The sequence below is a fragment of the Acanthopagrus latus genome, chromosome 20 (genome assembly GCF_904848185.1).
Source record: "Acanthopagrus latus isolate v.2019 chromosome 20, fAcaLat1.1, whole genome shotgun sequence".
In the NCBI taxonomy this organism is placed as follows: Eukaryota; Metazoa; Chordata; class Actinopteri; order Spariformes; family Sparidae; genus Acanthopagrus; species Acanthopagrus latus.
In genome coordinates this window covers 151,832-162,500 of record NC_051058.1, presented here as the reverse complement: position 1 = coordinate 162,500, position 10,669 = coordinate 151,832, and the positions used below count along the sequence as shown (strand labels likewise).

The following is a 10,669-nucleotide window of genomic DNA, read 5'->3' as shown; positions in this document are numbered from 1 at the left end:
AGAATTCTGCGGAGGCAAGGCTGGGTGGAATGATAGAGCAATCTTTATTGAAACAGTTCTTCAAGCCAGTGTCCGAATTCAGAGTGCGGCTACCCTCTGGAGTTCTCAAATCTGTGGCGAAGGTAATGCCAAATGGCTTTGCCCTCTGCTCTATCAGACATCCTGTCGAACCCTCGATCTCAGGAGGTCTACCAAAATGCAACACCATTCTCTACTCATGGGATCCTTCTTAAAGTCCCTTGGTCCGATACCTGCCTACTTCTAATTGGTCACTGCGGTGGGTTGAGGGTCCATCTGTCCAATCAACTAAAAAGGGGGTTGGCCTATCTCTGCTCATCTCCCATAAATGGATAAATCTGTTACTGTCACTCCTTGGGTTTTATACTCCAAAATTACCTAAATGACCCCTCTATCCTTTTCTGGAGGATGTCCTTATAGTGGCCTTGTATCCTGCTAACCTTTGACACACACACAGCTGAATGTTGACTCCAAGGTCCCTTGGAGCTGTGAGCCCCATATTGTCTGCATTCCCTAACTAACACAAGGACGAGCAGGTTAAATTTACACTGAGCTGAATTAAAGGCCAGAATGTGTTTCCGTCCAGAAACCTCAATACTGTTGATGTAATATGTTATGTACAATTAATCTTTTTGAGTTTGTAATTTAATTTTAATAATCAACAATGAATCACTTCAGTTTGAAGAAAATTAAGATATTAAGTTAAGAGGAATTTTAAAAATTATATTGAATTTAGAATATAGATTAAGTCAACTGAAAACATTTTAAGTATAATGTAACTCAAATGTATTAGCGTAACTTTAAATTTCTTATGTAAGCGGTTATAAAAATTTTTGGAGTATCCTAAACTTGTCCGGGTTTACAGTGTGGAAGTTCATAATTGGGAAGGAAAGTGGAAGTCATCGCTTTAAAGCCACCATCCTCAGCGGGTGCCTGTCTGTGACCACCATATTTAGAATGCTGTCTGTCAGTACAGCTGCTTGTGCAGGGGTACAAGCTGGTGCTTTTTTGCAGAAACTTGTCCATAAGAGGCTGTGATGGTTTACTGAAGAGAGGTGAAAATAATAATTACTTAATAGATATTTTGAAGGCTAAATGTCTTAATACTACAATAAGCCTTACTGACCCAATATACTGCAAACTAAAATGAATAGATATGTGGTATGGTTAGCCTGTTAATAGAGGATCTGCACGCTCACGTGTCATATTGCGCATTGTGAGCTTGTAGATCGGCTATTTTCAAATGGCTGAAGTGTATATATAGTGCTGAAGTGGTTACTGCATGTTCTGTAATAATAATTCTGTAATAATAATAATATAATAATAATATACAAACTGGTAAGTTGTCAATTAATTGTAGTGGAGTAAAAGTACAATATTTGCCTCTGAGATGAAGTGGAGCAGAAGTATTAAAAATTGGAAATAAGTTGAGTAAAAATACCTAAAATTGTATTTCAGTAATTGAGTAAGTGTACTTAGTTATTTCCACCACTGCTTAATGTTAGTCATAATTAATAACAACAACGTTCCTCGGTGATGAACGTTATGGTTTATCACATCACGGATTTTATGTTGAATTTACCTTGTCTCAGGTCATCAGCTCATGTCGTCAAATGAGTGTTTTCTTTTGAGGTGTTGCAGCATTGAACTCATGCTGTTATGGTACACACACCACGATGTTGTGGTGCAAGACCAACAAATGGACAGACTGCCTCACAGTAAGCTGCCACGTACTCTGCTGTGAACAAGGTTTTAGTTGTCAAAACATTGATATTATTTTCATTGATATTATATTACCGTTCTTAGTTAGCACCAGACATCTAGTTGGTTACATCTAGTTGTATATAAACATATGGTTTTAGTTATTCCTATTGCATTTCAACACTTTTTGTCAAGTATGATTTCCAGCTGCTTGTATTTTTCATTTCTTTTGCAAACTACCCGTCCCACATACATTATAAGTCCCATTTATTTTCTTTCCAGGATGCAGGTGTCCACTAGAGTCTGAGCTGCAAATAGTGCTGCAGCAAAGGATCATGGTCCTGGATGGTGGTATGGGAACCATGATCCAGCAGCATAACCTTGAAGAGAAAGACTTCAGGGGGGACGAGTTTAAAGAGCACCCTCTTCCACTGAAGGGCAACAACGACCTTCTCAGTATCACACAACCAGAGATCATTTACAAAATACACAAGGTACTTCATCCAGGCATGTCTGTTCATCCATACCCCTGTGGCTTACTGACCCTAAGTGATGTCAGTGTTGTCATTGTGAGTTATTTCTCTCTGAGATTTCCTCCACCACCCCCAATACAAATGAAGTGGACAGAATTTTGTTTACAACAATGCAATGCAAAGCAGTGCAGAATAAGACTTGAAAATCTCAAAGTATATTATTATATATAATATTTTATATATACTATCTACTGAGAGGATAACAACTATGTAAACTGCACAGTGTCTAACCTTTGCTCTCCACTGTCTAAAGGAGTACCTGCTGGCTGGTGCTGACATCATAGAGACCAACACATTCAGTGGCACTTCAACTGCCCAGGCTGACTATGGACTGGAGCACATGGTATGATATGTGACCCCTCTCTGACCCTGCTAGACTATGGCATTATATTTGAGTCAAAAGTCGCGGCGGGGGATTACTGGTTACACACTTGAAACCTGCTGTAAGTAATATTCTCAAAAGTTATTTCTTGTCTTCTTCTATTGCCAATGTGGGATCTTGTGGTATGTCTTGTTGGAAAACCTCATTGACAGCGTCAAATACCTCTCCCCAGAATGACTTTAGTCTGGGACACAGAGCTGTTTCTTGCTATATGCATAGGGCCCCCCTCACGGTGCAAGTCTGGCCTCAACATCTGAGGACTGACCTGATGAAAAAGGTGTAAAATATACCGGCCACTTTTTTTTGAAGCACCTCTGCTGAGGTTCCAGGCGAACCATGGCCCGCTTATTGGTCAGATCTGGTCTCTACCGTGCCACGTTGCTATGACGACCAGTACGGCGAGGCGAGGCAAGTTGCACTGAGCCGCCGATAGGGGTCATTCACAGCATGGCATCAAAATGAATTTATTCATCCGGTTCAGAAAAAAGAAGACACCAGATGAAGGAAAAACACAAACAGGATAAAGGTAAGGTTTTTTCCATGAATGGAAAATGAAGTGGAGGGGGAGCATTTGCTTTAGGAAAGGGCTAAAATAAAATGTATGTCACATGTGAATGCCATAAGACTGAGTGACTGAAGTGACATCCATTTCGGTGAATTATAGCGGGTCCAGTGCGTTGGTCTTAGATTTGGGAGGGATGGTGTGTTGTTAGGCAGATGTCTGTCATGTCTGCTTTATCCTCGTCCAGTGGGAGCTGCTGTTCCCCCATAGACCTCCTCTGCTGTTCAATATGTGTCATGTAATATTCCTTTAGGATTTTTTTAGTTTGTCTTCAATTTATAGGTCTCTAATGTGAAAACTGCTAAACAACACTAATACATATTAGGCCTACTGTGGATTAGTATGGACTATTGTGGCAGTGGATTATGTTTGGGTAATTATAGTATTGCTCTGAGTGGATTATTGTTAACTCTACTGAGTTAGTTGCATCTTTCTTTACCACATTTATTAGAATATTTATTGTGACAGTATAATTTGAACAAATTTGCCTACATTCCTACAGTTATGTTTTTGATGTTTTACTTTGTTTTATTCAAAATAATCATAACACAAATGAAAGTAAATGTAAAGTAAACAATACTATATATTACCGTTTGTTCTAGTACAATCCGTCAAAAGCTGCTTAGAAGTGACAACTTGGAAATTGGATGCATGCTTTAAAAGGACACTGTACTGTATATTGTAATGTTTAATATAAAAACAGATTATGAATTTCTGCATTAGTGTAACATAACTCAATTAAATAATAGGATCTATTTTGCTTGGTAACCTGAGAAGTTTTGTCTTTGCAGGAGCAATTCTGAAATATTTTGGAGCCCTCGGACCAGGAAGCAGCATGGCTGCCTTCGGCACAACCGGACCAGGATGTTTAAGTTTAAAAATGTTTTACAATTTAAAATAAACTTTTTTGAGGAACACTGCATCACCTTAATTTATTGACCTATAGATAATCCCTATTGTTTACCTTGTTTTTTTATCAGTTCATCTTGCTTGGGTGGGTCAATTTAGGATGTTTGATTTTAATTTGAGAGAGGTTTTATGATTGTTTTCCTCTTGTTGATTGTTGCATTTTTGTGGTTCACCTGAAAGGGATAAGAATGTATCCATCGTAGTTTGACAAAATAGGGGCCCCCAAACAGCATCTTGCATAGGGCCCCCAAAAAGACAGAAATGGCCCAGCTGGGACATAACCAGAATACATGGGTATGATTGGCAATATCCATCCATCCATCCATCCATCCATTTTCGTCCGCTTATCTGGGTCCAGGTCGCGGGGGCAGCTGCCTGAGCAGGGACACCCAGACTTCCCTCGCCCCGGACACTTCCTCCAGCTCTTCCGGGAGGATCCCAAGGCATTCTCAGGCCAGTTGGGCGACATAGTCACTCCAGCATGTCCTGGGTCTTCCTCTGGGTCTCCTCCCGGCGGGACATGCCAGCAATGCCTCCTGAGGGAGGCGTCCCGGGGCATCCGAAACAGATGCCCGAGCCACCTCAGCTGGCTCCTCTCGATGTGGAGGAGCAGCGGCTCTACTCTGAGCTCCTCCAGGGTGACAGAGCTCCTCATCCTATCTCTAAGGGAGCCCCGCCACCCTGCGGTGGAAACTCATTTCAGCCGCTTGTATCCAGGATCTTATTCTTTCAATCATGACCCAAAGTTCATGACTATAGGTGAGGGTAGGAACGTAGATTGACCGGTAAATCGAGAGCTTCGCCTTTTGACTCAGCTCTCTCTTCACCACGACAGACCGATACAACGACCGCATTACTGCGGCCGCCACACCGATCCCCCTGTCAATCTCATGCTCCATCCTTCCCTCACTCATGAACAAGACCCCAAGATACTTAAACTCCTCCACTTGAGGCGGTAACTCTCCCCCATCCCGCAGGGAGCAAGTCACCTTTTTCCGGTCGAGAACCATGGCCTCGGATTTGGGGGTGCTGATTCTCATCCTAGCCGCTTCGCACTCGGCTGCAAACTGCCCCAGGACATGCTGGATGGAGGTCCTGGCTCAAAGAAGCCAACAAGACCACATCATCCGCGAAAAGCAGAGATGAAATCCTGTGGCTCCCGAACCAGACCCCCTCCGGCCTGTGGCTGCGCCTAGAAAGTCTGTCCATAAAAATAATGAGCAGAACTGGTGACAAAGGGCAGACGTGCCGGAGTACAACATGCACTGGGAACAGGTCTGACTTACTCAAATGCTTTCTCCAAGTCCACAAAACACATGTGAACTGGTTGGGCAAGCTCCCATGAACCCTCGAGCACCCTGTGGAGGGTATAGAGCTGGTCCAGTGTTCCGCGGCCATTATGAAAACCGCATTGTTCCTCCTAAATCCGAGGTTCGACTATCGGCTGAATTCTCCTCTCCAGTACCCTGGAATAGACTTTCCCAGAGAGGCTGAGGAGTGTGATCCCCCGATAGTTGGAACACACCCTCCAGTCCAGTGGCAACATGTGCTCCGCAATTCCTCCAACATGAGCTGGAATGTGTTGGGCCCATTTTGGATACTGTTTAAGGTGTTCTGAAAAATCTGGTTACTATTTTCCATTTAAATCCCCTGCATGTATTTGAGTTTGTGACTGAATGAGCCTCAGTGCAAACCTCCTCTCAGGCATCCCATGATATGACAATGTTCATTTCTGTCTCCCACCTCTGTTTAACCTGAAAGAATTATGTAAATTCATGGACAGAAATGTATGATAAAGTTCACTCATCTTCTTTTCTCCATTTCCTGTTCATATTTTTACTACAAACCTTTCTATAGGTGTAAGTTTATTAAGTGTCTCCTATTCAGGAATGTTCTTAGCTGCAAGTATCAAAAGAAATCTATCTTGGGGAGACCAGAACCATTTTTTGTTCAAATGTCTTAAAATTGCTGTGGCCGTAGGGTCTCCGGTGCCTGTCGTGGCGGCAATCCCCGAACCCGGTGGTGGACTCCGGAAGTAAGGGATGCTGTCAAGCTGAAGAAGAAGAAGAAGAAGAAGGGTACCGGCAGGCCAAGCGGGCGGCAGCACGGGCAGTCGCCGAAGCAAAAACTCGGGTCTGGGAAAAGTTCGGAGAGGCCATGGCGGAGGACTATCGGTCAGCCTCGAGGAAATTCTGGCAAACCATCCGGCGCCTCAGGGGGGGAAGCAGTTCTCCACCAACACTCTTTACGGTGGGGGTGGGGATCTGTTGACCTCGACTGGGGATATTGTCGGGCGGTGGAAGGAATACTTCGAGGATCTCCTCAATCCCACTGACATGTCTTCCATAGAGGAAGCAGGGGCTGAGGACTCAGAGGTTGACTCATTCATCACCCAAGCCGAAGTCACTGAGGTAGTCGGGAAGCTCCTCGGTGGCAAAGCACCGGGGGTGGATGAGATCCGCCCTGAGTACCTCAAGTCTCTGGATGTTGTAGGGCTGTCTTGGTTGACACGTCTCTGCAATATTGCATGGCAGCCGGGGACAGTGCCTCTGGACTGGCAGACCGGGGTGGTGGTCCCCCTTTTTAAAAAGGGGGACCGGAGGGTGTGTTCCAACTATTGGGGGATCACACTCCTCAGCCTCCCTGGGAAAGTCTATTCCAGGGTACTGGAGAGGAGAATTCGGCCGATAGTCGAACCTCGGATCCAGGAGGAACAATGCGGTTTTCGTCCGGGCCGCGGAACACTGGACCAGCTCCATACCCTCCGCAGGGTGCTCGAGGGTTCATGGGAGTTTGCCCAACCAGTCCACATGTGTTTTGTGGACTTGGAGAAGGCATTCGACCGTGTCCCTCGTGGCATTCTGTGGGAGGTGCTCCGAGAGTATGGGGTCGGGGGCCCTCTGTTAAGGGCCGTACGGTCCCTGTACGAGCGGCGCAGGAGCTTGGTTCGCATTGCCGACAGTAAGTCAGACCTGTTCCCAGTGCATGGTGGACTCCGGCAGGGCTGCCCTTTGTCACCGGTTCTGTTCATTATTTTCATGGACAGAATTTCTAGGCGCAGCCACGGGCCGGAGGGGATCTGGTTCGGGAGCCACAGGATTTCATCTCTGCTTTTCGCGGATGATGTGGTCTTGTTGGCTCCTTCGGGCCGGGACCTCCAGCATGTCCTGGGGCAGTTTGCAGCCGAGTGTGAAGCGGCTGGGATGAAAATCAGCACCTCCAAATCCGAGGCCATGGTTCTCGACCGGAAAAAGGTGGCTTGTCCCCTCCGGGTTGGGGGAGAGCTACTGCCTCAGGTGGAGGAGTTTAAGTATCTTGGGGTCTTGTTCACGAGTGAGGGAAGGAGTAGTGCGGTCGTTATACCGGTCTGTCGTGGTGAAGAGAGAGCTGAGTCGAAAGGCGAAGCTCTCGATTTACCGGTCAATCTACGTTCCTACCCTCACCTATGGTCATGAACTTTGGGTCATGACCGAAAGAATAAGATCCCGGATACAAGCAGCTGAAATGAGTTTCCTCCGCAGGGTGGCAGGGCGCTCCCTTAGAGATAGGGTGAGGAGCTCTGTCACCCGGGAGGAGCTCGGAGTAGAGCCGTTGCTCCTCCACATCGAGAGGAGCCAGTTGAGGTGGCTCGGGCATCTGTTTCGGATGCCCCGGGACGCCTTCCTCGGGAGGTGTTCCTGGCATGTCCCGCTGGGAGGAGACCCCGGGGAAGACCCAGGATACGCTGGAGCGACTATGTCGCCCAGCTGGCCTGGGAATGCCTTGGGATCCTCCCAGAAGAGCTGGAGGAAGTGTCCGGGGTGAGGGAAGTCTGGGTGTCCCTTCTCAGACAGCTGCCCCCGCAACCCGGTACCGGATAAAGCAGAAGAAGATGGATGGATGGATGGATGTCTTAAAATTGTTACAGCTGAATAACTGGTGCAGGTAAACCCGGTCATGATTGGACCATCTTTTAAATCTGGCCTCTAAGTTGTTGGGTGTAAAGCTCTTCATAGATCCAATTGTTATTAGTGATGAGATTTGCTTCAGTAATCCAAAAGTTGTTTTTATTCTATTCCAAATTTTGAAGGTGGTCTTAGCCCAGACTGCCATTTCCTTTATAGGAACATCCAGGAAAGGTAGGTTTCATAGGGTCTCTAGTGGACACAAACTTTGTTCTTTATTAAGCTGATTAATATGTGTCATCCTGAATCCACACTATCAGAGGCTTCATTTGTGCAGCCCAAAAATAATATATAAATTTGGGAGTTTGAGGCCTCCGTTCAGCTTAGGCATTTGTAAGGTCTGTTTTTTTTGTTTGTTGTTTTTTTTTTATATTTTCACTCTCTTAATTTTTAATTTTTTAATTTTTTACAAAGAATAAAGGAGAAGAGAGGGAGAAGAAAGGAAAAAAGAAAAAAAAACAAGAACCTACATACAAAATGGGCATACAGCACCTGACATTGTTGGATGAAGTAAATAAATTAAGGGAAATAAAGACAGAGGCTATATGAGGATATACAATAAGCAAAGTTGCCCAGTGCCTTCTGTCTCATGATACCATCAGGGTTATGAATAAAAGACAAAACAAAACAAAACAAAATACAGGCACACAAAAAAGAAGAACCCTTAAAGGAAAATCAAATTTTGGTCAGTGCAGAAACAATACAGGGAAATGAATGGATTACAAATACCACATAGCAGCCTGATTCATACTATTGGTCATTTACATCTCATCAAGTAAGGCCAAAAATGGTTTCCATGTTTTCTCATAGTGCTTAGGTGCATTCCCTCTACTAAGGTGAATGTGTTCCATCCTTGAAACAAAAAACATTTCGTTAAGTCACACAGCAAGGGGATGATGAAGATTTCCATTTAAGTAAAATTTATTTTTTGGCTGCTAACATGGCTGTTTTGAGAGCCTGCTTACAGTGGGAAGGGAGGGTTGATGTCCTTTCAGAGGAACCAAAAATAGCCAGGTTACAGTCTGATTGAATATTTATTTTATATTGCTTAGAGAATCAATTGAATACGTCACTCCAAAAGCTGTCCAGTACTAGGCAATACCAAAAAAAAAATTTGAGCGTGATCCTTCAGCTCTGTTACATCTATCACTCATGGGAGACACTGATTCAAATATTCTACTAAGTTTAGTTTTGGAGTAATGCAGTCTATGTACGACTTTCAATTGAATGAACCAATATCTTGAATTTATAGAACACTTCTGTATACTGGACAGGCCCTCCTCCCTTAGTTCCTCTGACAGTGGAACTCCCAATTCTTTTGACCATGTATCCCTGAGATGACTGGTACTCACTGGCGTCTCATAAGCAGTGACAAAGCTGGAAATCAAATGTTTGGAGTTTGGTTGTAAGACAAATGCATCATAAAAATTATAATTATGTGGTATTTATGGGAAATCAGAAACATGTTCTCTCACAAAATGTCTGACCTATAGATATCGATAAAAATGTGACTGAGGGAGGTGATATTTAGCCTAGAGCAGAGTGAAAGAAAAACAATTGTTATCTATGTAAAAATCTGAAATGCATAGAAGGCCTCTCCCTCTCCAGTCCAGAAACACCTCATCTGTCAAGCCTGGTTTAAACAAATGATTACCTGTTATTGGAGCATTTATTGAAACATTTGGTAATCCAAGGACATTTCTTATTTGATTCAATATCTTCAAAGAATTACTAAGAATAAAATTGTCACCAAATAATTTGTGGGATGACTGTGCAATTGAAAAGAGCAATGCTGGGAGCGTAGTTTGTGATACAGACATGGATTCTATCTTTAGCCAGAGCAGAGAGGAACAGTCATCATGAGGAGAACCCCCTGCCAGAAAATGAGAGCCCTTGCATTTGCAGCCCAGTAATAATGCCTGAAAACCGGGAGGCTGTGACCCCCACTTTTTACATTCTTCTGCAGATGGGCTTTAGAAATTTGAGGGGGTTTATCTGCCCAAACAAATGACAGGACAACTGAATCTAGTTGTTTAAAAAAATGTAGTGGCAAATTAATAGGGAGGTTTTGAAAAAGATACAAGAACCTTGAAAGTGTAACCATTTTAATTTGCATTAATACGGCCATTCATTGAGAGAGGGAGCAGTTTCCAGCAGTTTTAGCTTTTAGTTTATCCACCATATCCAATGTATGGGGTTTCTGGAAATTTTAAAGCTAAAGTAATTAATATGGGTAGTAACTAATTTAAATGGCAAAGATTTCAAGAAAATAGGGCACATGTTAGTCAATGGTGTGAATTCACATTTGTCCCAGTTAATTGTGTACCCAGACAATTTAACGAATGATTTTATATAATTCAGGAGGTTGGGAACTGAGACCACTGGGTCTGATAAACAGATTAATAAATCATCAGCATACAGATTAACAAGGCTTTCCACATTACCAAACTTTACACCCTGAATATAATGAACTGGGGAGCGTCTTCTTTCTCATAGAATCGTTTACCATTCTCAGCATGAGTGGAACTATTTTGTCATGAAATGATTTATAAAATTCACATCCAAAGCCATCTAGGCCAGATGTTTTTTCAAAGGGGAAGGCATAAATAGCATTCAAGAG

At 43.6% G+C, this 10,669-nt stretch overlaps 1 protein-coding gene across 1 annotated transcript in view; it reads left to right on the top strand.

The window, feature by feature from the left end:
• The window catches only part of mtr (5-methyltetrahydrofolate-homocysteine methyltransferase), a 110,337-nt gene that overhangs the window by 16,684 nt on the left and 82,984 nt on the right, over nt 1-10,669 (top strand). The window contains exons 2-3 of the mRNA XM_037080390.1: nt 2,002-2,213; nt 2,506-2,595. Coding sequence (XP_036936285.1) covers nt 2,002-2,213; nt 2,506-2,595 — 302 coding nt within the window. The remainder of the gene's footprint in view (nt 1-2,001; nt 2,214-2,505; nt 2,596-10,669) is intronic.